Source organism: Panicum virgatum, chromosome 7N, assembly GCF_016808335.1.
Source record: "Panicum virgatum strain AP13 chromosome 7N, P.virgatum_v5, whole genome shotgun sequence".
NCBI lineage: Eukaryota > Viridiplantae > Streptophyta > Magnoliopsida > Poales > Poaceae > Panicum > Panicum virgatum.
Genome location: NC_053151.1, coordinates 33,999,151 through 34,023,458, shown reverse-complemented (window position 1 = coordinate 34,023,458; position 24,308 = coordinate 33,999,151). Strand labels below are relative to the sequence as shown.

Sequence of the window (24,308 nt, the reverse complement as noted above, 5' to 3'; positions counted from 1 at the left end):
CTAGAATGCCTCCATGTCACATTCGGAGCCACAGGTATGCATGGGTAGCATCTTAATTGGCGAGTGAGAGAGCACCCACACAAGTAAGGAGATGTGTGGCAGTGGCCTCTCAAACAGCAATGTGGCCGCAAGTTGTAACTTGGTTGAGCCTTGTTGCACATGCCTTAAAGATTTCTCTTTCAAGTTATCTTATTTCCTGTTACTTCATTGAGTCTTTGTCTTGGGCAAATCCCCACGACAAATATGCCTAACTTTATTGAATTGTGATCATCATTGATGATAATTCCAATTAAGGCACTTTATATATTAAGAGGTAATTTCACATGATATTTACATGCATTATACCTAATTTAATCAATCTTTTAACAATATCACTATTTTTTCTTAGAGCTTGAGTCTAGTGATATGCTTGTTCATGCTTTTGCCCTTAGGTTTTGGGGAAAAAGTTATAAACCCAAAGCAACACAATGCATTTGAGTCTTCCCTTTCCCTAAGCTAAAGTATCAAAAGGCTCCAATTGGACTACAAACAAAAAGCAAGAGAAATTGTGGTTCCCTAACTGTTGTAGGTTGCAGACCTGCTGTCATCTTGGACACCACAGAGATCGCAACAAATTAGCCACTACTGTGGGTTGCAAGTCATCCTAGACTATAGGATGGTGCCTTGTCGGGACCAAGTTATTAGTAACATGTTTTCTCTCAACCTGTCCCACTAATGTCATGTTAGAGATGTGTTCTATTTCACATCACTAGATTGGGTGTGTCCTTTCTTGATTTCTAACATAGTGTTGCAGTCATCCTAGATACCAGAGTTCATCACAAATGAGCCATTATGTAACACTCTAAAATTTGCTTTTAAAACTATTTACTCTGGTTATATAATTTTTGGGGTAAAAAAGAATTAATTTTGCAATATTTAAAACTCACCATAGGTTTTAATTTGAATTGATGCATTCACATTGGTACATATTTTATTTTTGTATGGTTGTGTTCAAGTTTCTAAAGCTCCAAGAATTTTTTCCAGAATTTTCTGAGGTTTGTATCTATTTTCTATAATTTAAATTTTTTTTTGGTCACTGGAAAAACCTTTTTCTTTTCCATTTTCCATTTTCCCCGTTCTTTTCTCTTTTTCTCCTCCAACCCGGGCCGCCGGCCCGTTTCTCCCCCGCGCCGGCCTCCTTTTACTTCTTCCCCCGCCGGCCCATTTCCCTTCCTCCTCTTTTCTTCCCTTCTCGGCCCAGCACCGACCCGCCGGTTTTTATTTTCCCCTCTACCGCTGACAGGTGGACCCCACCTGTCAGGGTCTCCTTCTACCCCGAGTCAGGGTCGGACCTGAGTTCCACTGAGCTTCTCTACCTGGGCCCGTAGGCGCGGATGCCTAGGCCGAGTCGGCTGCTTGGACGCGTCCCTTTTCTCCATATAACTCAGCCCACGGACCCCTATCTCTCTCGTCGCCCAAGTTTTTTTTGCCCTAGCTTCTGCGCACGCGCACGTGCCGCCGCTGCCCCGCCCAAATCTCTCTCACCTCCGTCGATGTCCTCAGCCAGGACCCCTCTGCTCACACCGCCGCCTCCGGGAGTTGCATGGTGAGCACTGCAGCCTCTCCTGCTCTGTTTTCACGTGTTTTGACCCGGGTTAGCACCCTTGCCCGCTCGCCGGACTTCCGCTGATGCCTCCCTTCGCCGTCGGCCGCTGTCGGTGCCCGACTACCGCCCCGCAACCCCCGCATTGGCTTCCCCTCGCCGCGCTCGTGCCCCCCGAGTCTCTCCGCAATTTTTGGCGCACCGGAGCGCCGCTTGGAGCTCACTCCGGCAAGCCCCCACCGCGTCTAGGGTGGCGCCGCCGCTGGCCGCCCGATCCGATTTGAGCCGTCGGATCAAAATCCAACGGGTGAAGATGGATCTAACTCGAGTCAATAGGCAATCCGTCGGACAACTATGGCCATTTTGCGCTTAGGCCCTTTCGTTTTCCAGAAATAAACCCGCCGTCCTTATCTATTCAAAATTAATTACGTTTTAACTTTGTTTCTTGCAGAAAACCCCTTGAGCTTTTCTAAAATAGAACCCGCTGTCCAAACTTTAGTTTTTACACGTTAGCCCTCAAGTTTTTATTTAAAATTATGTTTTAGTAATCAAATTCTTCTGTTTAGCCCTTTTTAGTAGTTTTTCTCGCAAATAAATCCCTGCAGAACCGTTTTTAGCATATCTTTAGCGTTTAAAGTCCGTTTTAAGTTCTTGGTACCGTTTTGATCGTTGTAACGCGTAGAACTTGTTTTTAAGCCTTTTACATCTGTTTTTCATTGATTGATGTACTATTTTAATTTATTTCTATTGTTTTCTTGTATGTGCTCGTGTTGCTTGGTGTGTTCGTGATGATTAGACGAAGAGCCGTTCGAGAACCTTCAAGATCAGGATTTTGAAGACTTTGAGTAGCGGCAAGTGAATGAGGAAGGCAAGTATATTCCTTGATAATATTTTGTCCTACTCACATTTACTTTATGCGTGCATGCATTAAATTGATTGGACACCTATTTATCCCTATTGTTATCCATGTCCTTGAATAACCGGGTTTTCCATTATAAAAGTTTTTGGTAGTTTGCTTAGCCACTGAACAATGGTTATGGGTGATTAAAGAAAGCTTTACAGTTGATATATGGTTTACACTTTTTGAGGAACTTTATGATACTTTGGTAATGATGATTAAAATCAACCATGGAGAACCACCCATGAAAATAGCACAACCACAAGAACTACATGGCTCTGGTCTTGGCTGATTAATTAGATTTATCTAGGTTATTAGTAGCTTACCAAAAGGCGCAACGGGGTACTAGGTTCAAGTGGGGTACCCGGCCTGCCAAAGGGGTTTGGTACGCCTTCGAGGTACGCTCGCTTTGGGGGAGGGTGCACTCGCCTAGAGGCTGAAACCTCAGCGGACTGCTACTGGTTATAGAGTCTTTGTAAATGCCTCGTAGTGAATCCCTTCCACTCACCAAAGAAAGTGTTTAAGGGCCTTACAAACTCAGGCATCAAGGGAGACATGACTTGTGGGTAAAGTGTGCATCCTCTGCAGAGTGAAAACTGGTATATCAGCAGTGCTCACGATTAAGAGCGGCTCGAGCCCTCACATATCTACTTACTTGAAATCATTGTTTAATTCAGTTGTTCAATTATTTCAAGGTTTATTTATTACTTCATTTATCATTTTCTTTCATTAATGTGGGTTTGGATTCACATGTGTAGTAATGTTATTTAATCAATTGTTAATTAAAATGCTTATCGCTTATTCAGCTAGCCTTATTCCTTGTTTAAGCATTCATGTCATTTATTTTCCAATATACTTGCTGAATACGTCATATGCTCACACTTGCTATATCAACACTGCTCAGAACAGGATCAGTTTGAGGACTTCCCAGAGGACATCCAAGACTTCTAGGCGTAAGTTCCCCCGGTCAGCTACATGTGGAGTTGAATGATCCACTGCTAGAATAAATGCAAACTGAAACGCTTATTTATTTATTTATTTATGTTATGACTTTCTGTTTGGTTTGTAATAAATAACTTTGGTACTTTATGGCATTGTTTCTGTTATTCACTATTGTCGTCATATGTGTGTAATTTGACCTTGACACACATATGATTTATTGCTCAATTTATTACTTCAAAATCGGGCCTGACACATTACTACCAATAAATAAGTTCCCCAAATACTATTCTATTTCCCCTTCCACTTGTCATTCAGCACTTCATCCTTTGAAACCTTTTATCACGGTGCAACTTCCTCCCCAATGTTGTGCACCGTTGTTCTTCTTGATGGCGTGCCATGTTCTCAATAAAGAGCTCTAACTCAAGGATTTAACCAGCTATCACACAACAATGGCCCTACATGTGCTCGTCCCTTTCATGATTGAAGTAACCCATGAGCATAGTATTATCCAATGATGGCACCACCCTAGCTTTTCCCTAATGTGGTGTCCCAGGCACCACATGTCATCAACTTAATAGTGGTCCTGATTGTTCTTCTAACTCATGCCTATCTTGTGTAACGCATGCCTATTGCGAGTTGCCTAATGGCATCAAGCTGGAGTAGCTTTAACAAAATTAGTTTCTCAAGTGCATAAGGCAAAACATGCTTTTGTAAAAGTGACTTTGGAAAAGTAGCTTCTCACAGTCACAATGCACAAGCAATTGCAAAAAGTGCCTTTACATGAAAGTTTAAAGTTTAACTGCATAAGAAAAAAGATGCTTTTGTAAAAGTGACTTTGGAAAAGTAGTTTATCACAATCACAATGCACAAGCAATTGTAAAAATGCCTTTACATGAAAGTTTGAACTTTAAGTAAGATTTCTAAGTTGATTGCTCATCCCTTCAATGATTGAAGTAACCCGCGGGCATGGTATCATCCAATGATGGCACCACTCTAGCTTTTCCCTAATGTGGTGTCCTAGACGTCTCATGTCATCAACTTAATAGTGATCCCCAATGTTCTTCTAACTCATGCCTATCTTGTGTAACACATGCCTATTGCGAGTTGCCTAATGACATCAAGCTAGAGTATCTTTAAAAAAAATTAGTTTCTCAAGTGCGCAAGACAAAAGATGCTTTTGTAAGAGTGACTTTGGAAAAATAGCTTCTCACAGTCACAATACACAAGCAATTGCAAAAGTGCCTTTACATGAAAGTTTAAACTTTAAGTGCATAAGACAAAAGATGCTTTTGTAAAAGTGACTTTGGAAAAGTAGCTTCTCATAGTCATAATGCATACGCAACTGTAAAAGTGCCTTTACATGAAAGTTTGAACTTTAAGTAAAAGTTCTAAGTTGATTGATTGCCCCTTTAATGATTGAAGTAACCCACGGGCAAGGTACGATCCAATGATGGCACCACCCTAGCTTTTCCCTAATGTGGTGTCCTAGACATCACATGTCATCAACTTAATAGTGGTCCCCAACATTCTTCTAACTCATTACTATAGTGTGTAACACATGCCTATTGTCAGTTTCCTAACGACATATACAAGCTGGAGCAGCTTTAATTAGTTTATCAAGTGTATAAGACAAAATATGCTTTTGTAAAAGTAACTTTGGAAGAGTAGCTTCTCACGATCACAATGCACAAGTAACTTTTTTTTGCAAAAGTACCTTTACATGAAAGCTTAAACTTCAAGTAAAAGTCCTAAGTTTTTGCATACATCATAAATATAATTATATGACACTTAATAAGCAGAAAAAGCAGGCTACTTACATATATAAAAAATTGGTATAGTCTAAACAACTTCACTTTGGATAGAATTAGAGGTTTATTGCATCTTTACATCTAAATCCCTATAGGACTTTACTCACCTTAACTCATACTTTGCAATATTTTTACCACAAACTATATATACTGATTATTGTATAAATAATCATCATTAACTAATCTTTTTAACAAGGTGTATTACTCTATTCATTTTGTATATCTTAGGACATAGATTCAAGGGCCCTCATCCATTGGACATTAACTCTACCTCCATTAATTCTTGTTATTGGAAACTACACCAACCAATACTTCTCTAAAGACAAATAGCTAGAATGAAAGAGAGGTTTCCATATGCGGTTGAATACTTCAAGATACAATAGAACTTTAATCACTTACCCAGTCATGCCGCCCATCTGGCCTTCCCTTTTTGAATGCCTTCCAATCTTCAGCGTTGCATAAAGGATGTTCCTCCATCCATAAAGGTGTTGGAACTTCAGTTAGCCCGAAGAATACATCATTGGTACTTGAATCTTCCATTGAAGTTAGCTTGCTGGTTGGGGCTTGGCTAGTTGTAGGTACTAGAAGAGAGTAAGGGGATATAAATAAGACGAAGCCTAGTGTTCTACTGAAGGGAAGAGCTGAATATATAGAGGAGAAAAGGAGAACCAGATTTTGTCCTATTCTATTTTATTTAATTTAATATAAAACTTCTAAAAAACAAATTATTCCATATAAAACTCATCTATACTAGGCGATTCTATAGTATTTATTACATAGATGTTATTTGGCTGTAACCTGCTTTGTTTGGATCTCCACCATCATTACTAGGTTTTTAGTCACAAAATGTAATCTACCGATGGATTGAAGGTTGGTTTTAGATAGCCCATCATTTTTTTTGCTACAATCAATGCACTTTATGGTATAAAGCCAAGCCAAATCTACCATAATATATCAGATCTATACAATTAATCCCCACTAATATTATTTAGATCCTAAAAATATCTCTCCATATTCATCCAGATCATTGAAATATGATTTATCTATATGCAATATACAAAATTATCTTGTTTGGAGCCATTCAATCAAGGTTGGAAGACACAATTGATAATCTCATCGATGGATGCATGTAATGAAAGTTAGTAGTAGCTCATCATTAACTTTTGGCTCCCAATACGACAAGATGTCAGTGAAGCTAGATCTATGGTATCTATTCAATCCATCCTTACTAACATTATTTAATTTTTTAAAAGATATCTTCACGTTTACTCGCACTCTGGCAAACAAGCAATCATTTATTTATTTCTATGACCAATACTATGTATACTCTTTAAAGCCAAATCTAAAATCCATAATATATATGTAAATTATTCTTGCTAAATTATTTCCTCAAAGATCTCTCAACAGTCATCCACATCTAAAATAAGATAACTAGGGATGAAGAGGGATTTTGTTTTTCTACATGTATCTCATATTTTCATGAAAAGGAAATATGATTGGAAAATAGGGGAACAGGATGGGAACTGGATGAGAAACATGGAAGGGTATATACCACTCGTATTAGCAAGATCTTGTATTTCATCCAGAATGGACCCGTATTTATCCCATTTTTAATCTATCCAAGATAGGTCCATCTTTTTTTTAAGGAAAGATAGCTCCATCCTAATTGCAGCCGTAATGCCTATGCGAAAATGCCTTCGCTTCAACAACCTCACCGGGATCATCCCGCCGGAGCTATGCAACGTCACTTCCCTGAAAGAGCTCGTCTCACGTACAACCAGCTTGGTGGTAGCATTTCTGCAGGGATTGGAAAGCTGCCAGAGCTGAGGATGTTGTTGCTAGCAGTGAATATGATTTCCAGTGGGATCCCTGAAAGCCTCTTCAATCTTTCTCTGCTAGAGTTGCTAAGCCTGACAGGCAATAGGTTAGATGGTAAGTTGCCTCCTGCAATCGGTAACGCCTTCCCTAACCTCCATTTTCTTGATCTGGCTTCCAACATGCTTGAGGGTTTTGCCCCAGCATCACTATGCAACCTTTCCTCGATCCAAGAGATGGATTTTAAAAAAAATCAGTTTAGAGGGAAAAATCCGTGTTCCATTTGGCATGCTTCCTGGCCTCATTCGGATGGACCTAGAGCTAAACAATCTAGAAGCAAAGGACAATGCAGATTGGCAGTTCTTCAATGCACTCCGAAACTGCAGCCATCTGCAAATGCTCGGGCTTACGGGAACCAGCTGCAGGGAGTCGTGCCAAGTTACATCGGTAACCTTTCTTCCTCTCTTTGGTACATATCTTTGGGGGGTGATTACAATTTATCAGGCGTTCTCCCCCCGAGCACGGGGAACTTTCGTAACCTGAATTGGGTTGCATTTGGCCACACTAGTGTATTAGGCACAATCGGAGAGTGGATTGGGAGGCTGGAAAACTTGCAAGGTTTATTTGTTCCAATGAACAATTTCGTGGGTACTATTCCATCATCTGTAGGATATCTTACCAAGTTGGTAGTTATCAATATGTACGACAATAGCTTCTCAGGTCTCATATCGTCCACCATAGGAGACCTTCCGTAGTTATCGGTTTTGAGTATTGGTCGCAACAATGTCCACGGCACTATACCCAAAGAGATTCTTACAACATCCACATTAACCAAATTCTTGATATACAACAACAATTTGGAAGGCCTGATTCCTGATTTTAGTAATCTCCAACAGTGCACATGGCTAGACTTTCATCCAACAAGCTTTCAGGGGAGATGCCTGCATCTCTAGGCACATGTCAACATTTGCAAACCATCCAGATGGGCCAGAACTTCCTCTCAGGAAGCATCCCGGTGTCTTCGGGGAATCTTATAAACTTGGCAACGCTCAATCTTTCCCGAAACAATTTATCAGACACCATTCCAACTGCTCTAAGCGATCTTCAACTTTTGTCCCAGTTGGATCTATCTAACAATCACCTAGAAGGAGAGATACCAAGGATAGGGGCGTTCAGGAATGTTACAGGCATTTCACTCGAAGGCAACAGGGGCCTATGTGGAGGAGTAGGGGAGCTACACATGCCTTTATGCCCGGTTTTCCTCAAGAAACAATAATATGCAAAACGTTGGTTGAAATTTTGGTCCCCGTACTTGGTTCTTTGGTGCTTATGTTATTGATATATTTAAAATTAATCAGAAAGAGGACATCGAGAAAAATTCAGCTATCACTGCCAGGTGAGCAATTTCCTAGAGTTACTTACAAAGCTCTAGTACAAGCCACAGATAATTTTGCAGAGTTCAACTTGATTGGGAGAGGAAGCTCTGGTTCGGTATACAGAGGAAGGTTAACCCAACCGAACAAGCTTGTGGCTGTAAAGGTTTTTCACATTGACATGCAAGACACAGATAGAAGTTACATGGCAGAATGTAAAACTTTGAGAAATATTCGGCATAGGAATCTCCTTCCGATTTTGACAGCATGCTCTACAATTGATAATAGGGGAAAAGATTTCATAGCTCTAGTTTATGAGTCCATGAACAACGGCAACTTGGATACTTGGCTGCACCCAACAGGCGACAGACATGTTCTGCATCAACTGGGCCTAACTCAAAGGATAGACATAGTCGTTGATAGCTTATGCATTGCAATATCTACACCATGACTGTCAGAATCCTACCGTCCACTGTGATTTGAAGCCCAGCAATATCCTTCTGGATGATGATATGATTGCTCATTTGGGAGAATTTGGCATGGCGAGGTTCTACCTTGGATCCATGTTGGCATCAGGAGAAGATTTGGGCTCCATAGATTCAATAGGTTTGAAGGGAACTATAGGGTGTATAGCTCCATGTACCTTTTCTTGTCTAGCCATAACTATCGTTTCTCTACAAACCAAAATCATTATTTATTTACATGAATTTCACCTTCTATTGCCCTTCTGACTTGACATTCAGAGTATGCTGGAGGAAGCAATATTTCAATTTCTAGAGATGTGTATAGTTTTGGAGTAGTAGTGATGGAGATACTAACAGGAAAATGGCCAACTGACCCTATGTTCTGCAATGGACATACCATCGTTGATTTCATCAAGAAGAGTTATCAACATGAGGCACTTCATACCCTTGACGCTTGTCTCCAAGAAGAACGCCGCCAGTTTACCCGATCAAATATGGAAGAAGATAACAACGTCTACCAGTGCTTGCTGTCCCTGATACAAGTGGCACTTTCTTGCACATGTCAAATCCCTAGTGAATGGATGAACATGAGAGAAACGACTGCGAAATTGCACGCGATCAAAATGTCATAAATGTCTTGGAGGGGAAGCTAACAGTGGCGAAGCTACAGCTTGCTATCGGGATCAGCCGACCCCGATAAAAGTCCAGCAAAATTCACTGTTCATCAATATTTTTTACTTACCGATCCGTTGCAAAAAGATAAAGATCCCGTTGATCGTCACCGCTGGGCGCTGGCTTCGCCCTAGGAAGCTAAGTTACCCTTCATCAGTAGTACAAGTGTACGACATACACCAGATGATACTTTTTTCGAAGTACAAGCGTCTGAAAAAAGTCCTATTGCATCTGAATTCTGAAATGGAATGTTCCTTCCTTCGAAATGTGTAAACAGTTTTTTAGATTACATGTAAACATTAATAAACTGAAGAAAACGAGTGGACCGTGTAGTGGCGTGAGCCTGTGAAACAGCTCATGAGTGGACCGTTCGCTAGTGGGCGGAGAGGGGCGGGCGCACGCACTCTGCAGTAAGGATGGATCTAGACATCCGAATTCTTAGAACAAATTTGGTATTTTAAAATAAATATGTTTAAAATTTTATGCTAATCTTTTTTTATATTATCAATCATATTATTACACATAAGAATAAAATTTTGTATATATTTTTTTATGTATTATTTGCTCCCTACAATTAAAAAGGTGAAAAAAGATTTGAATCCGTATCCGATCCGTATTCGAATTTTTATATCTATTATTTGAGAATATATATGATAAATTTGAGGTTTAGTTTTTATGAATCTTTACAAGATAAATGTTAAATACAAAGCTATGAATTTACATAGTAAATTTTATATCTTATTTGTCCATAATCGAAGAAAAATGACAAAAAATCTGACATTCGAATAAACATCCGAATCCATCCTTCTCGCAGCAAAGTTGGGCCGTAAAATGGGGTTTCTGCTCTAGCGGGCCAAACCCAGAAGATGGATTTGGCTGGCATTTGCATATGCTGGGCCCCACTGCAAAGATTAGGAAAAGACATCGTGGCTCGTTTCGAGCTGGTAGAGGATTTGATGTAGTAGCGGGTGATGTCTAGTAGTAGCGAGCTAGTACTGCCATGCCTGGTGAATATGCTACGAGGCCCTGCATGATTGATCGCTGGGCAAACATTGCACGCCGGAGCTTGGAATGCGCTCGGTGGGTATCTATCGATTTGATCGGGGCAGGTTCTCTTCCAAACACAAGTCCTCGAGCACTTATGACTAATTATGAATTAATTAGATTCAAAAAGCTCGTCTCACAAAATTATCGCAATATGTGTAATTAGTTATTTTTTATTATAATATTAAATAATTCATACATGTGTCTACAGGTCAAAAGTTTTTGGTGTGGGAACTAAACACGCTGCGCGCGGATTCCATCTGAACTTCTTATTGGCCTAGCTTTTTCTTCCAAAAACAATTGTGTATCCAATTCTGAACTTCTGATTGGCCTAGTTTTTTTTCTTCAAAAAAAAATGGTCTAGCTTTATCCTGTCAGCGAAAGCTTCCCGTGCGCGCGCCCCCTTCGCCCTCCTGCCGCGGTATTGCCGCCGCCGCCGTCCCCCACTCGCATCCCGCATGGCGGAGGCCAAGCCCCGTGCCCAAGCTCGGGTCGCCGCTCCCGCGTGGGCGCAGCGGACCGAGGCCCTGACCCACATCCTTACCCACCCGTCCCACTCGCCGTCGCTCCACTCGCAGCTCTTCCTCGCCTCCCGCGTCCCGTGCCCGGGCTCCACCGCGTCGTACCCGCCCTTCCTCTGCCCCGGCGCCTCGCTCCTCCGCTGGGCGCTCGCCTCCGTCTTCCTCCCGCGCGCGGCGCGCCTCGGCCTCCCGCCCTCGTCCTGGCGGTCCCGGTGCCCCTTCCAGCTCCCGCCGCCGCTCGTGCCCTCGGCGGCCATCGAGCCGGCGCCCGAGCGGTGGGGCGACGCCGAGCTCGCGGCGTACGCGCGCCGGCGGCGGGCGCGGAGGGGCCCGCTGACGACGCGGCCGCCGATGTCCGTGGCGGGCGTGCTGTTCACCACCGTGCCCAGCGTCGCGATCGTCGTCGCCGTCGTAAGGGAGCTCTTCTGGGTCCGGCCCAACCGCATCTGAGGTGACTTTGAGGTTATACCATGCTCGACGGGATACTGCTGGAACTGGAATGATTTGATACTGATAGTAGGAGGCAGTTGCATATTTGTGCAGTTTGCTTTGATTGTGGCAAAATGCCATGTTCTTTACAGTGATTTCGTTGCACAAGCCATTGTCTGACAGTATTGCATAAACCGCACTGAACTGCAAACTTGTGATTTCTTTCGCCATATACACCTGCACATGAAACGCTAGATTGGCCTGTTGGTGGTATTAGGATATGGACTTGTTGTTGCTCAGGAATAATAGACACTTTTTGGGTGATTTGCTGCAACAAATGTCTTGCAGCAGACTGTACTCACTGTAGGCATTACATAGCTCAAGATTTTGGTTCTGCCTGGCTGCCTTCAACTTATTCAGTGTGTTCTAATATCTCTTTTTGTTTGTTTCCACGAGTTTTTTTTCCGGCCCCCATCACATCAAAAAAAAAATCTTACTATTTAGGACTATCAAATAAAATTTGTTTATAATTTTTTTTGCACAGATGAGTGCTAATTCGCGAGACGAATCTAATGAGCCAAATTAATCCATAATTTACTACAATGATGCTACAGTAATCATTCGCTAATCATAGATTAACATGCCTCATTAGATTCGTCTCGCAGTTTAGCCATGTGGTTCTGGAATTAGTTTTGTAATTATATTTCATTTAATACTTCTAAATACTAAGATTCTCTTTGATGTGACATAGTTTAAAATTTAACCCATAAATCCAAACAACCCCTGAAATTGCAGCTTATTTATGACGGCATGGTGTAGTATTGCTGAGTTTAAATTGAACCTGGGCAGGATGCTGGATCAGGATTCAGGAAGCACAGGGATCTCGGCAGCTCCATAAAAAACCTGGGCCTATTTATGGATGCCTGGGGGCACCAGAGGGCCACGGACACGGACCATTCGAGGCCCTTCATGCCAAAGGAAGCCTCCTCGTGGACCACCACCAGCAAATCAGGAGTCACTCGGTGTTGTTCCTGTATCACGAATCCTTTCTTCTTTCCATCAGGCCTGCTAGAAAACAAGTTCCAGAAGGATTATCATCCAATTTGTTGGGGGATGCCAATGTTCTTGACTCCAATCCACGGCGACATTGGCTGAAATGTCATTGTGAAGAATGTTTCTGGCTCAATGTTACATCGGATGATATGTGCTGCTTACAAACCACAGACTCCTTACAAACCTAGGATAAACTGAACTCGGAGGTCTAGTCGAAGCAGCAGCGTCGAGCAAGGTTGTAGAAGTGTTCCCTTCAGGTTAAGGGGACTAGTATAAACTAGGTGTCCAGATTTCACTGTGTTCGGTAGCTCTACTGGCCTCCAGCTCAATAGTATTTTCCTCTCACACCGCTCCAGCACCAGCCTCCAGCCACCAGCCAGCCAACAGTGTTATTCTCTCACACCACTCCAGCACTACCCACTAGCTCCAGCCCAGCGAACAGAGTGTTTGTAGTCTTTTTTAAGTGTTTTTTTCTATTACACCATGGTTGATCACCAATAAATTGGGAAAAATGGATGTTTTTCTGCTTCTGACGAAACAGAGATTGTTCTGCACCTGTTTTGGGAGGGCTTATGGGAAGCTCATATCATGCGATGTACAATTGATTATGTAGCCATACGATTGGCACCTTTTATTAATGGATACTACACCATGATAAGCTCATAAGCTGGTAGGAACAAACTTTATTATAGGATCGAGTTTGATCTTACATTTCGAATCTGGGTTAAATAGTAAACACTATGTACATTTCAGCAAAATATCACACAAGCAAATAGCCTAGGTATAAGTTAGGCACTGTAACAACAGTTGGAGACGGTTGTGTATAGGATTTCAGTCAGGATGCAGCAGAGGTCGCCATCAGTCCTCATCAGGTTGTAATGAGACTGATGAACAGGTATAATTTTCCAGGTAAGTGTCACTGTCCCTGTCTCGTTGTTTTGTGGCTGTGTTTCGCCTGGGCAGCCCTTGCGAAGCTGTCGGCCTCGGTGACGAGCCCGAGGATTGGGGAGTCCACCTTGTTGGCCGACCCGCCGCCGCTGCCGCTGCCGCTGGACGGCCCGGAGAAGTTGGAGGTGGACCCTCCCGACGCCGACGCCGAGCACGACGCCGAGTACTCCAGCTCCCCGATCCCATCCTGTGAACCCCACACGATGCAATCATCCTTCGTTGTTCTAGAAGGCGAAAAAGCAGAGCAGATTCTATGCAGTCGGTGCATTGTGAGATGGAGACTTAATTTGCTACAGGAAAATATGATCAGTACTCTGCCGCCATATTTATCATCAGGCGTACAGCCAGTAGCAAGCAAGCAAGAGAGGTGTACGCCCATGGCCGAAAAGATGGCTGGATTGAGAGTCCCGGTACCAACGATCGTAACATGAATTTGAAACGAGATGCCGAATCGGATCATGGCTTATGGCGGCATTGCAAATCTTTTATTGCCTCGCTGCTGTACGCGGCTGCTAGCTGCTCCGGTACGGTGGAGGTAGGTGGCCAAACTCCACAGTGCAAGTGTGTGATCGGAGCAGCGAGCGGGAAATCGAATCAAACGCGTACCGGATGTTGGTGGTCGTCGTCCTCGGATTGGCACGGGGTGACGGGCGCTGCCGGATCGTCGTCGTCGTCGTCCTCGTCGCCGTGCGAGGGGTGCTCGGGCTGGACGATGACGCTGTAGAGCTCGACGATGCGGTCGCAGTTGTCGGCCCACCAGCTCTGCGCCGCCCAGGCGTCGCCGAAGTACTCCTCGCTGAAGCGGATGCGGCGGAGGTGGTTGGTGCCGTCGCCGCGCGACACCAGCGTCATGAGCACCCCGGGCTCCGGCTCCGCCGCCCACTCCCGGTCGCTGTCGGGCGCGCCCGCGGTGGCCTCCTCCTCGTCCCCAGCGCCGCCGCCGCCGTCCAAGGGAGAGCAGCACTTGTCGCAGTGCTCGTGCCTCGCCCCTCCACGCTCCCGCTGCTCCTCGCCCGCGTGGAGGCGATCCTTGTGGTGATCGGCGGCGTCGGCTTCGTGCGGCTGCGCCGGCGCGATCTTGGCGGACGAGGACGCGGACGACGCCGCGGCGGCGTCCTTGTCCCGCGGCGTCTCGGCCTCCGGGGAACGCCGCCGATGCCGCCGCCGCTGTCGCCGCGGCGCCCGCGATTCGTCCTCGCCGCGCCCCGCCGCCCTCACCTTGATGAGTGACAGGGCCTTCATCTGCGCGCGCGAAGGACACGACACGACACGTTACATTACATCACACACGCCGCCACGCCATGGGAAGAACGAACAGGGAGGGGGAAGCGGCAGGGTCCGGGCGGCCTGGGGCGTACGCTCTTGGCGATGATGCCGACGGACTTGGCGACCCTGCTGCCGCCGCCAGCGCCGTGGAAGCACGCGTGCATCGCGGAGCCCGGCGGCGGGCCCCCGGGGCCTGGACACCTCCCCTACACCCCCCCCCCCCGATCTACTCCGCTCCGCCGCGCCCGTGCACCTGCTCTGCTCCCGTGCTGCTGCGCCGCCGCGCTGGAACGAAGACGCGAGGGGGGATGGGATGGGGATGGAATTTGAAAGAGGCGGAGGGCGCGGCACGGAATTAACGGGCGGGCGAGCCCGTCGCGCAATCAATGCCGCGGGATTGCCGTATTTAAGGCAAGGCGTTTGGTAATTCCATGCCGTCCTCCTTCCAGGTTCCAGCCCACCGAGGGCAGAGCTGCCTTAACTGCTGCGCACGTACGCAGGCGCACGGGGGTGTCTTCGAATTTGCCCCGGATTTCCCGTCGGAGGACGCCCACTCGCCCAGAGATCGAGCCCGAAATTACCGTTACGTGACGCGGATAGCGTGGTGTGCGGTGGTTGGTTGGTTGGTTCGGTGAGAAGTGCAGGCGCGCTCTGAATTTGGGCCTCTTGTAGGCGCGAGCACCTCGATTCAACCCACACAGAAGGGTCAGGAACAGCCCACCGGACTGCGGGGCTTAGGGTTCCCATGGCCTCCGGCGAGGGGTGAGAGGTGGGTGAGTGGCGTCGGTGAGGTTACCGCTGGTCAGGTGGTGATCGAGACGGTGGTTAGAGTTAGGTTTCGGGTTTCTAGGAGAGGTGCCTTACGAGGCCAAAGGCTATAGAAGGAGCGGTGGGGGCGGCGGTGGTAAGCTATGGATAATGGGACGGTGTCGGGAGGATGAAGATGAGAAGCAGCGACGCGTAGGCTGGCTCACGCGGGAGAAACTTTTGTGATGAATCGATCCTTATATGACTGCGAATGGCCCCCTGTTTCCCCTTTTCTGAAACGAAGTCCTGTTTTACGCGCAGACTAACACAGTCGGGTGAAACTTGTTCATTCAGATTTGACCATTTGAGTAACTACTTCTGTTTGGGCTGGATCACTCATGCATCACATTTGGGCTGTTCCAAGAGCTTCTATTTATTTTGGGGGTATGTGACACCTGGACTGTTGCAAGCGCTCTATTTGGGCTGCAAAGAACCTTCGGCCCATCCTTTTGGTTGCAACAAACGAGGGTTTGAGACCCGACACGATTCGGCCCGCGCTGGAATCGGTTTTGATCCTGCTTGCTGGTGAAAAAAAAAGAGGAAAATCCGGCCGGCGACAGCACCGCCTAACCCGCCGTGGCGAAGGGGAAGCGGTCCAGCGGGGCTGGTTGCGAACTAGTCCCGCCGTAGATGAAGAAGCTGCTGCTGACTGTTTCGGGCCTGGGTGTTCCCTTCTGTTCATGCGGGAGGCCATGGCGGCGGTGGCTGGCGGGAGCCTAGGGCCGTTTCGGCTCTGACGTTGGTGCCGAGGTTGAAGCGGGAGCGTTGGCGGGGGCCACCTGCTGCCTACGGGTAGATTGTTAGCGCCTCCAATGCGATTCGATAGACGCCTGGTTGGATGGTGAGTTCTCAGACCTCTCCTATTCTCGACTGTGTTTTGTGACGAAGAGTAGGATCTAGGGTTGTAGGAATTAGGACACAATTGGCTGGAAGCAACAGCATAGTTCAATCTGAACTCTGGCCATGTATAAGTAAGTATAGCATTCTAACTCATGGTCATGGAACCATAGCATACCTGCTGGTCTGCTACCCAGTTCACTTAGTGCATTTTTTTGAGAACTAGTGTATTGTCCTTGTCCTGAGAAATAACCAGTCTGGAGATCTCTCCAGTTGTTATCGTTGTGAGAGACTGAGAGTAACACTTCGCTCACCAATTAGGATATCCATACACTCAACCATATAATATATTCTGTTTTTCTGAATCTCTGACTGTGGGCGGTATAGTTCTTGTTTGGAAATGCCCTCAAATCCAGCACGAGGAGTCGATGATTCTAGGACTAATATATTATCCACTTTGCAACACAATTCATTGAAATACAACTGCAACACAATTCATTGAAATACAACTGTCTTGTAACGCACTGCTAGTCTACTTTTATTTTACAAATAGTGTAAGACGAATTCATGGAGCATGGGATAGCTAGCTATTAAGTGCACTATATGATTATCTTGGGTAGCAGCTACCATTATTTCCCAATGACCTTCACTTTGTAGAAAGGAGGAAACAGTACATATTTCATGACCAACAGAAGGGAAAGCTCCCTTTCCTATTGTCAGTCGGAACAACAGTACAATTACTATGTAATGCAGTCAATATCATCAGCCTTCTATAGCACAAAAAAATAAAGATGACTCCAAAACAGAAAATAAAACATGTATGGCTTGCTCTTACAAATGCCATTTTACAGAAGTGAACTTATGAAGGCTGGAATGCCAATAGGAGGCTGGGGAGCCTCTGTTGACCCATCAAGCATCTTGGTCACCTTAAGCATAGTTGGGCGCATCGTTGGTTCATCCTGTATGCACCAAAGAGCGACTCTTGTGAGTCTTTCCACCATTTTCATATTAATAATTGCTTCCTCATCACCTTCAACTAACAAGTCAATGCGGGCACAGCGATAGCAATCATATGCCCAGAATGCCAATATAACTTGCTCCTCATCTGCAACCTTCAGGTCTATGTTCCGCCTGCAGCATACAATCTCTAGAAGGACTATCCCAAAGCTATATACATCTACTTTACTAGAGATACCCACATTCTTGAACCACTCTGGAGCAAAGTATCCTCGGGTACCTCGGATTCCAGTGCTTGTTTGTGTCTGCTCAGCTTTCAGGAGCTTCGCAAGGCCAAAGTCTGATATCTTGGCTATAAAGTTGTCATCAAGAAGGATGTTCTCAGGCTTTATATCACAGTGTATGATCTGCTTGCCACACTCCTCATGCAAGTAGAGCAGGCCTCTTGCAATCCCATGGGCAATATCAACTCGGAGGTCCCATGATGGCCTCATGCCACTGAAAAGGAACTTAGTAAGAGAGCCATTGGGCATGAATGGATACACCAGTAGCCTTTCATTTCTTTCATAGCAAAATCCCAGCAGCTGGACTAAATTCTTGTGAAGTGTATGCCCAATTGTTTCAACTTCCATTGTGAACTCCTTTTCCGTCTCTCTGGGGATCCTATCAATCTTCTTAACTGCGATGCCAGTGCGAAACTCGTCATGCAGGTGTCCCTTATAGACTATACCAGAAGCCCCCCTGCCCACCTCCTCATTGAAACCATTGGTTGCCTCCTCAAGCTCTCTATAAGTAAAATCTCTTGTCATTGCCCTGGTCCATGATTGTATTTGGTTCTTTTTCGTGGGGTTCTTAAAGCTTGATCTGAGAATATGTGCTGAAATGAAGAGAAAGTTCAAAAAGACAGAGATACCTATAGCGATGGACCCTCCAAGTATCCAGTCCTTCCTATTGGCTTTCCATTTACTTGTAGCCTCAATATTAACTAGAGGGTGTGGATAATTATTCTTCGGTACCTTGAGGAAAACTGTCCTTTGAACTTGACTTCCTTGGTTTCCATTAGACAGAGGTAGTTTCTTCTTCCAGCAATGTCCATCCTGATCAAACACCGCAGCAGCACAGAAGCAATCGGTCAGGCATAAGTTTTGGCAAGTAGTCTTGTTCATGGGGAAGTACTGCTCGTAGGCACGAAGAGGCCAATCAATGTTATTCATTGGAATCATTTGAAACTGCTCTAGTACTTGTGCCTCCCTCAAGTCACAGCTTTGCAACGCAAAGTCTGGTTTGCACCCTTTGTACTTTCTTTCTGGATCAAAGAAGGAATAGTTTGGTGCACAAGCACATTCTGTTTCTGTCTGGTTCCAGTTGAACGTGCAATAGCTGTTGTATCCACACACTCCACTGCCAAAATTTGAATACATAATGGAGCAGATATTTGCTGGCACTGCTTGCACTACTGTCTGCGCTGAAGGCAACCCACTGCTTACTACTACTTTTTTTGGATACTTGTACTGTCGAAGAACACCATCTGGGTCAAGTTTTGCCCAGTGATAGAACTGATCCATTGAATCCATCTCTGCTGGCATGATGACAATGATAGGGTGTTGCATGCTGTTCTCCAAGGCATAGTAGATTGTGCCATTCACATCATAGACCAGCTTCCCACCATTTCCGCTCGTGTTAGTGGACCAATAACCATCATAGTTGAATCCAGTTGGAACAGCAACTGTGTAGAAAGTCAGGTTGCCATCTGTTTCAAGACTGAGGATGAACCGACCATTTGAGTAATCGGTGTCCATGAGCTTAGCTTGGAGGAGAGTCCCGCTAGACAACTCTTGGGATGGTAGGATGGTGTCTGCTGGTGTAGTAAAACTTTGCCACATGGGGGAGCCATCTGCTCCATAAATCACAAAGTTTCCAGTGTCATTCATGGAGGCATAAGCACCACCAGAAATTGGGGACCTCCAAACCTCAGCGCCAGCGGAATCACGTAGAGAAAGCGTACCGTTATGGGTGAATTGCAGGCTTGAACCAGATGACATTGGTGTGCTACCATTGGTGTACCAAACAATAGTCTTCTCTTCTATCTGTTCAAACCAGATGGCAAGTAGATAGAGTGAGGAGTTAGTCTCCAGGGATCTGAAACCAAAGGCAAAATTGCCAGAGGGTGAAAGCCATGATCTGTTTGGGCCTTCAGGTTTCAGAGCGGATCCTGTGCTGATAATCTCTTGAGCTCTAGTACATGAGTGGGGAAGTTGCAACAGTAGTAGGAGGAGGAATAAATGTGCCATTGGTCTTAGCTGGTTGCTCTGTCGAACAATAGATTTATGCGCAGAGGAGGATATAATTTTCATATCACGTGCTATAGGTGTTACATCCTTAGGACCAAGACTTCCGTGGGATGACAGGTAAATTGATGATTAGAGCTGAATGCATGGCATGTTTGACAATGGAGCTGACACCACTATATTATTAACCAGCCATTTTCGTGGAACGGGAGGTAAGTTCATTGAATGCTAGGCCATGAGATTGTAGCACACAGTGAATGTGAACCACAGAGGCTTTTTCTGCGTGAGATGAAGTCGTCTGGTTTCGTTGAATCAAGTTGGTGCATCCGACAACTTGTAAGTGGTGCTGACCAAAGGTCACTATAAAACAGCTGGTATAATTAGATTAGCCATTTTGATGAATGCTTAACTTCTGAATCAGACCTAAGCATAAAACTTTTCAGTTATGGATAAATTCTGATAAGGAAAAAATAATTGCTTGACAGTCTACTAGAGAAGCATATGGAGACTATAGTTTTGTTCCCATCTTAAAGAATGAAGTGCTGCTTTCATGTGTCCATTTGTATTTATTTGAAACATGATGTGTGCAATTTTTAATTTCCAACCAGGGAACGAATTATGTTAAAATAATGAAAGTGATTTGAGCACTGGAATTGCATAAAAGACAACTATTCTTATCTCCAAAGTTGATTTCCTCTAGTTCTACTGCCTTTTTTCTGCAGAGGCTGGTCGGTTGTGACCTGGTGTTGAAGTCTTTGAGAGATTTAAATGCAGCTTGCAAATTGTCAAGCTGAGAAAGATGAGCCAAACTCATGAGCCACCGTGACTGGAGCTAGGACCAGATCTATGGAAATGATGGCAAGATCAGTGTCAGTGTTGAAAACTGCGTCGTGTTGATCTCTATATCACTGGCAAAACCGTGACAGGGCAGAATTTGTCAACTTGGTGCTGTTTTGTAGTTTTTACTTTTCTGAATTCTAGATGATAGGCTATATGCTGGACAGTAAATTGACTATTGAGCGATTTGGTTTCACAGGATTGTAAGAAGTCCGATGAGCGAGGCTAATGTATGATGTTGCTATATAGAAGGGAGATTTCTGCGTTCCCCCTTGTCCGGACTGATCATCCACGGTGCCCACGCCGGCATCGCCTGTTGCTGGGCGTGCGTTGTTTGAAAATTGAAACTTGTTTTGTGAATTTGTGCGAGTGGACTGCTTGAGCTGGTAACACACTCGGGATTGAGAGTGACGGTACGACCAAGTCAGAGCAACCTGGTTGGAAAAGTTGACTGTTCTCGTGGACATGATGTGTGCAATTTTTAATTTCCAACCAGGGAACGAATTATGTTAAAATAATGAAAGTGATTTGAGCACTGGAATTGCATAAAAGACAACTATTCTTATCTCCAAAGTTGATTTCCTCTAGTTCTACTGCCTTTTTCTGCAGAGGCTGGTCGGTTGTGAACTGGTGTTGAAGTCTTTGAGAGATTTAAATGCAGCTTGCAAATTGTCAAGCTGAGAAAGATAAGCCAAACTCATGAGCCACCGTGACTGGAGCTAGGACCAGATCTATGGAAATGATGGCAAGATCAGTGTCAGTGTTGAAAACTGCGTCGTGTTGATCTCTATATCACTGGCAAAACCGTGACAGGGCAGAATTTGTCAACTTGGTGCTGTTTTGTAGTAATTACTTTTCTGAATTCTAGATGATAGGCTATATGCTGGACAGTAAATTGACTATTGAGCGATTTGGTTTCACAGGATTGTAAGAAGTCCGATGAGCGAGGCTAATGTATGATGTTGCTATATAGAAGGGAGATTTCTGCGTTCCCCCTTGTCCGGACTGATCATCCACGGTGCCCACGCCGGCATCGCCTGTTGCTGGGCGTGCGTTGTTTGAAAATTGAAACTTATTTTGTGAATTTGTGCGAGTGGACTGCTTGAGCTGGTAACACACTCGGGATTGAGAGTGACGGTACGACCAAGTCAGAGCAACCTGGTCGGAAAAGTTGACTGTTCTCGTGGACCTGATCAGAGCTGTGTGTCGTTGTCCCCCATGTCATCCAGGTGATTTTGCTTTGTGTTATCAATCACTTTTTGGACAAATCAGAGAATGACACATCGTACATTCAAGAGAAATAAAAACTGAGTGAAAAAATTACAGTCACTCAGATTTCCGTCAACTTGCAATCTTTCAGATCAGAAAGAGATGAGTCCACATTTCTAATTTCTTTCTAGCGACCCTCATCAGGTAACCCTGCCTCTGAGTAACGCACTAAGCTAAACTGAAAACTGATCACCATACCTCTTGGGATGCCGTCAGACTTGATAGCGATTAAGGTGTGCTCAATCTGGAATCACGTAGAGGAGATGGTTAGTGAGATCGGTAAATTGAATATCTATGACCAACTGCTCTTGTTTGTAGGAAATCTTCAACCTGCCATATGGTGGTTTCTGAAAGTGATCGGGTGCTCGTAAGCTAAGAGAGGAAGATGGTGAATTAGACTAACTAAAAAACCTTAACATATGGCTTCAACTAATTTGCACAAAACATAAAATAGATCACATTATCTAGATGTGCAACTATGATTTAAATAATGTGAAACTCTCATCCCAAAACAAGTTTTGCAACCTATAGCCAATCCTAGCTTGATGCTACTCTAAGAAAGCAAAGTCAAACAAGTTGTAAGTATGAAATGCGAAAGCTTAAATGGGGATGAGAGAGGCAAACTCTTGATGCGTGATTTATCTCGTGGTTCGGTTATGCACTAAGCCACTCCTACTCCACATTGTTGAAGCACTCACGAAGAGTATCACTTCTTGGCCACCAAGTCTCTTCTGGGACTTTTCTTGCGTTGCCACCAAGGCTTGCAAGTCACCACGGTCATCTTGACCCAGGGTTCCACTAAAGAGCTTTTCCATAAAGGATGAGGGTCTTCATGTCCCTCGCACAAAGATGTCGACGCCGCTCCACACCAAGCCGGAGAGTCGTTGACGTTGCCGGTGAGTCACAAGGACTCCAAGGATGGCTGGCGCACCAAGATACAATGTTGGTTCGCTCTAGAACCACGCACAAGGCAGCAACACCTTGCTTTCGCACTCACTTAAGAGCTAACCTAGCACAAACACTCTCAGAGGTGTGCTAAGGACTAAACATTTGTTCACTAAGCTCTTTGATGGCTTGGAGATGTTCTTGGGTGTGGATGTGATGTCTTGGAACTCCAACAACTCCAAAATAGTCGGGGATGCCACATATATAGCCCACAAACTCGTAGCCATTTGTAGCCGTTGATGGCATTTCTGCGTAAGCATCGGTTTAACCGGTGCCTAGTCATCGGTTTAACCGGTTACCAATAGCTTGAACTAGTCGTTGGCTCATTCTGACAAGTTTTGCAGCTGAAATATAGTACCACCGATTTATCCGGTGATAGCATTAGTTTAACCGGTGCTAAAGAAATTTTCTGGAGCCAAAAACATGCTCTCTGGTCAATAGTATAGTGCATTACACCGATGCCCTTTTCGTTAGCATCGGTTTAACCGGTGCTTATAGGAATCAGCTTCGATGATCTTGTACTATATAAAAAGCTTGTGAAATACTCTACAAGATTCTGCTGAAGTCCATCTCATTTGATCAAATTTTGAGCTTAGGAATAACCGTTGATATGGCATCGCGGTGCCACACAGAAATCAGCTTTCTCATGTTTTGGTCATAATTTTTTACTCCGAACTCCGATTTCGATTATCTTGTACTCTATGGAAAGCTTGTGAAATGATCTACAAGATTCTGCTGAAGTCCATCTCATTTGACCAAAGTTTGAGCATCGTTTTAACCAATGACCATCGGTTTGACCGATGGCTGCTAGGCACTATATTAATTGGTGCTACTGTTTTATGCCGAACTCGTCCAATTCAGTGTTTCTTTGAATTCTTTCTTCGTGCTTTGCTTTGCTAGGGCTTTTTACTTCATCTTTGGGACCTAGAAAGATTCTCTTGACAAAATTATTAGTCCCATGATCATATCGTCACTCAATCACCAAAATCACAAACAATGACCTTATGGGGCCATGCTCCTTACAGTTTCATAGAACTAAGAAAACATAACACTCTATGCAGTCAAATTTAACTGAAAAATGAGTTTAGGGAAAACTGAATACACCGAATAAATATGTTAGTTTTTTAGGCTTTATTTTTTAGGCACTCTTGGAGATGCTCTTACCACATTAGTTTTGCGTGACAAAACAATCACTTAAAGCAACAACATAAGATAATGTTGCAATAGATGTTAACCTATTACAACGAAAGTTGAACATATGGCAATGCAATAAAACTCGTGGCAATATAATAGATATATTGACATCAATTTTTAAGTTGTGGCAATATCACCTACTTGTTGCAACAATTTATATGTTGTTGCAATATTTTTGGTGGCAAAAGTCTATTTTTCTAGTAGTGAGCTGATGGACAATATAATGTTTTAAACGTTATTTCTTATTTGCATGCAATTCTTTCGCAGACTAAATTTCTCTCCGGTCGAGTGTTATTCTACCTATGGTGACCATTGCACTTGTCCCCTACTGTTTGTGGCGTGCTTACCGGAAGAAAAAG

At 44.5% G+C, this 24,308-nt stretch overlaps 3 protein-coding genes and 1 long non-coding RNA gene across 6 annotated transcripts; 2 read left to right on the top strand and 2 right to left on the bottom strand.

Annotated features, from left to right (window-relative positions):
- The first annotated feature begins 10,954 nt into the window (after positions 1-10,954).
- Positions 10,955-12,762, top strand: LOC120682849. 2 transcript variants are annotated; one of them, XM_039964881.1, is made up of 2 exons: positions 10,955-11,581; positions 12,398-12,762. In XM_039964881.1, the coding sequence occupies exon 1, from the start codon at positions 11,057-11,059 to the stop codon at positions 11,567-11,569; it is 513 nt and encodes a 170-aa protein (XP_039820815.1). In that variant the 5' UTR covers positions 10,955-11,056; the 3' UTR covers positions 11,570-11,581; positions 12,398-12,762. The 2 variants fall into 2 exon arrangements, with proteins under 2 accessions (XP_039820815.1, XP_039820816.1); XM_039964882.1 differs by having other exon boundaries at positions 10,957-11,570.
- Positions 12,763-13,264: 502 nt separating this feature from the next.
- On the bottom strand, positions 13,265-15,032 carry LOC120682848 (putative protein Brevis radix-like 5). The gene is made up of 3 exons (XM_039964880.1): positions 14,908-15,032; positions 14,156-14,791; positions 13,265-13,736 (listed from the first exon to the last, which is right to left on the bottom strand). Exons 1-3 carry the CDS (start codon positions 14,977-14,979, stop codon positions 13,518-13,520), a joined length of 927 nt encoding a protein of 308 aa, XP_039820814.1. The 5' UTR covers positions 14,980-15,032; the 3' UTR covers positions 13,265-13,517.
- A 1,079-nt stretch (positions 15,033-16,111) lies between these two features.
- On the top strand, positions 16,112-21,533 carry LOC120682719. 2 transcript variants are annotated; one of them, XR_005678571.1, is made up of 2 exons: positions 16,112-16,463; positions 20,427-21,533. It is a non-coding gene; the product is annotated as an uncharacterized LOC120682719 (long non-coding RNA). The 2 variants fall into 2 exon arrangements; XR_005678570.1 differs by lacking the exon at positions 16,112-16,463 and adding an exon at positions 19,547-20,040.
- On the bottom strand, positions 16,906-19,807 carry LOC120682718 (G-type lectin S-receptor-like serine/threonine-protein kinase LECRK3). Its single transcript, XM_039964717.1, has 2 exons — positions 19,422-19,807; positions 16,906-19,310 (listed from the first exon to the last, which is right to left on the bottom strand). Exons 1-2 carry the CDS (start codon positions 19,768-19,770, stop codon positions 17,305-17,307), a joined length of 2,355 nt encoding a protein of 784 aa, XP_039820651.1. The 5' UTR covers positions 19,771-19,807; the 3' UTR covers positions 16,906-17,304.
- Positions 21,534-24,308: the final 2,775 nt, after the last annotated feature.

What these genes read in the sequence shown, in the direction of transcription:
- LOC120682718 (XM_039964717.1), bottom strand. Translation starts at nt 19,770, where the DNA reads ATGAAAATTATATCCTCCTCTGCGCATAAATCTATTGTTCGACAGAGC. An exon ending in CCTGCAATTCACCCATAACG is followed by an intron (nt 19,311 to 19,421) that starts GTACGCTTTCTC and finishes TTTATGGAGCAG; the next exon opens with ATGGCTCCCCCATGTGGCAA.
- LOC120682849 (XM_039964881.1), top strand. Translation starts at nt 11,057, where the DNA reads ATGGCGGAGGCCAAGCCCCGTGCCCAAGCTCGGGTCGCCGCTCCCGCG.
- LOC120682848 (XM_039964880.1), bottom strand. Translation starts at nt 14,979, where the DNA reads ATGCACGCGTGCTTCCACGGCGCTGGCGGCGGCAGCAGGGTCGCCAAG. An exon ending in TCGGCATCATCGCCAAGAGC is followed by an intron (nt 14,792 to 14,907) that starts GTACGCCCCAGG and finishes TCGCGCGCGCAG; the next exon opens with ATGAAGGCCCTGTCACTCAT. An exon ending in ACGACGACCACCAACATCCG is followed by an intron (nt 13,737 to 14,155) that starts GTACGCGTTTGA and finishes TGGGGTTCACAG; the next exon opens with GATGGGATCGGGGAGCTGGA.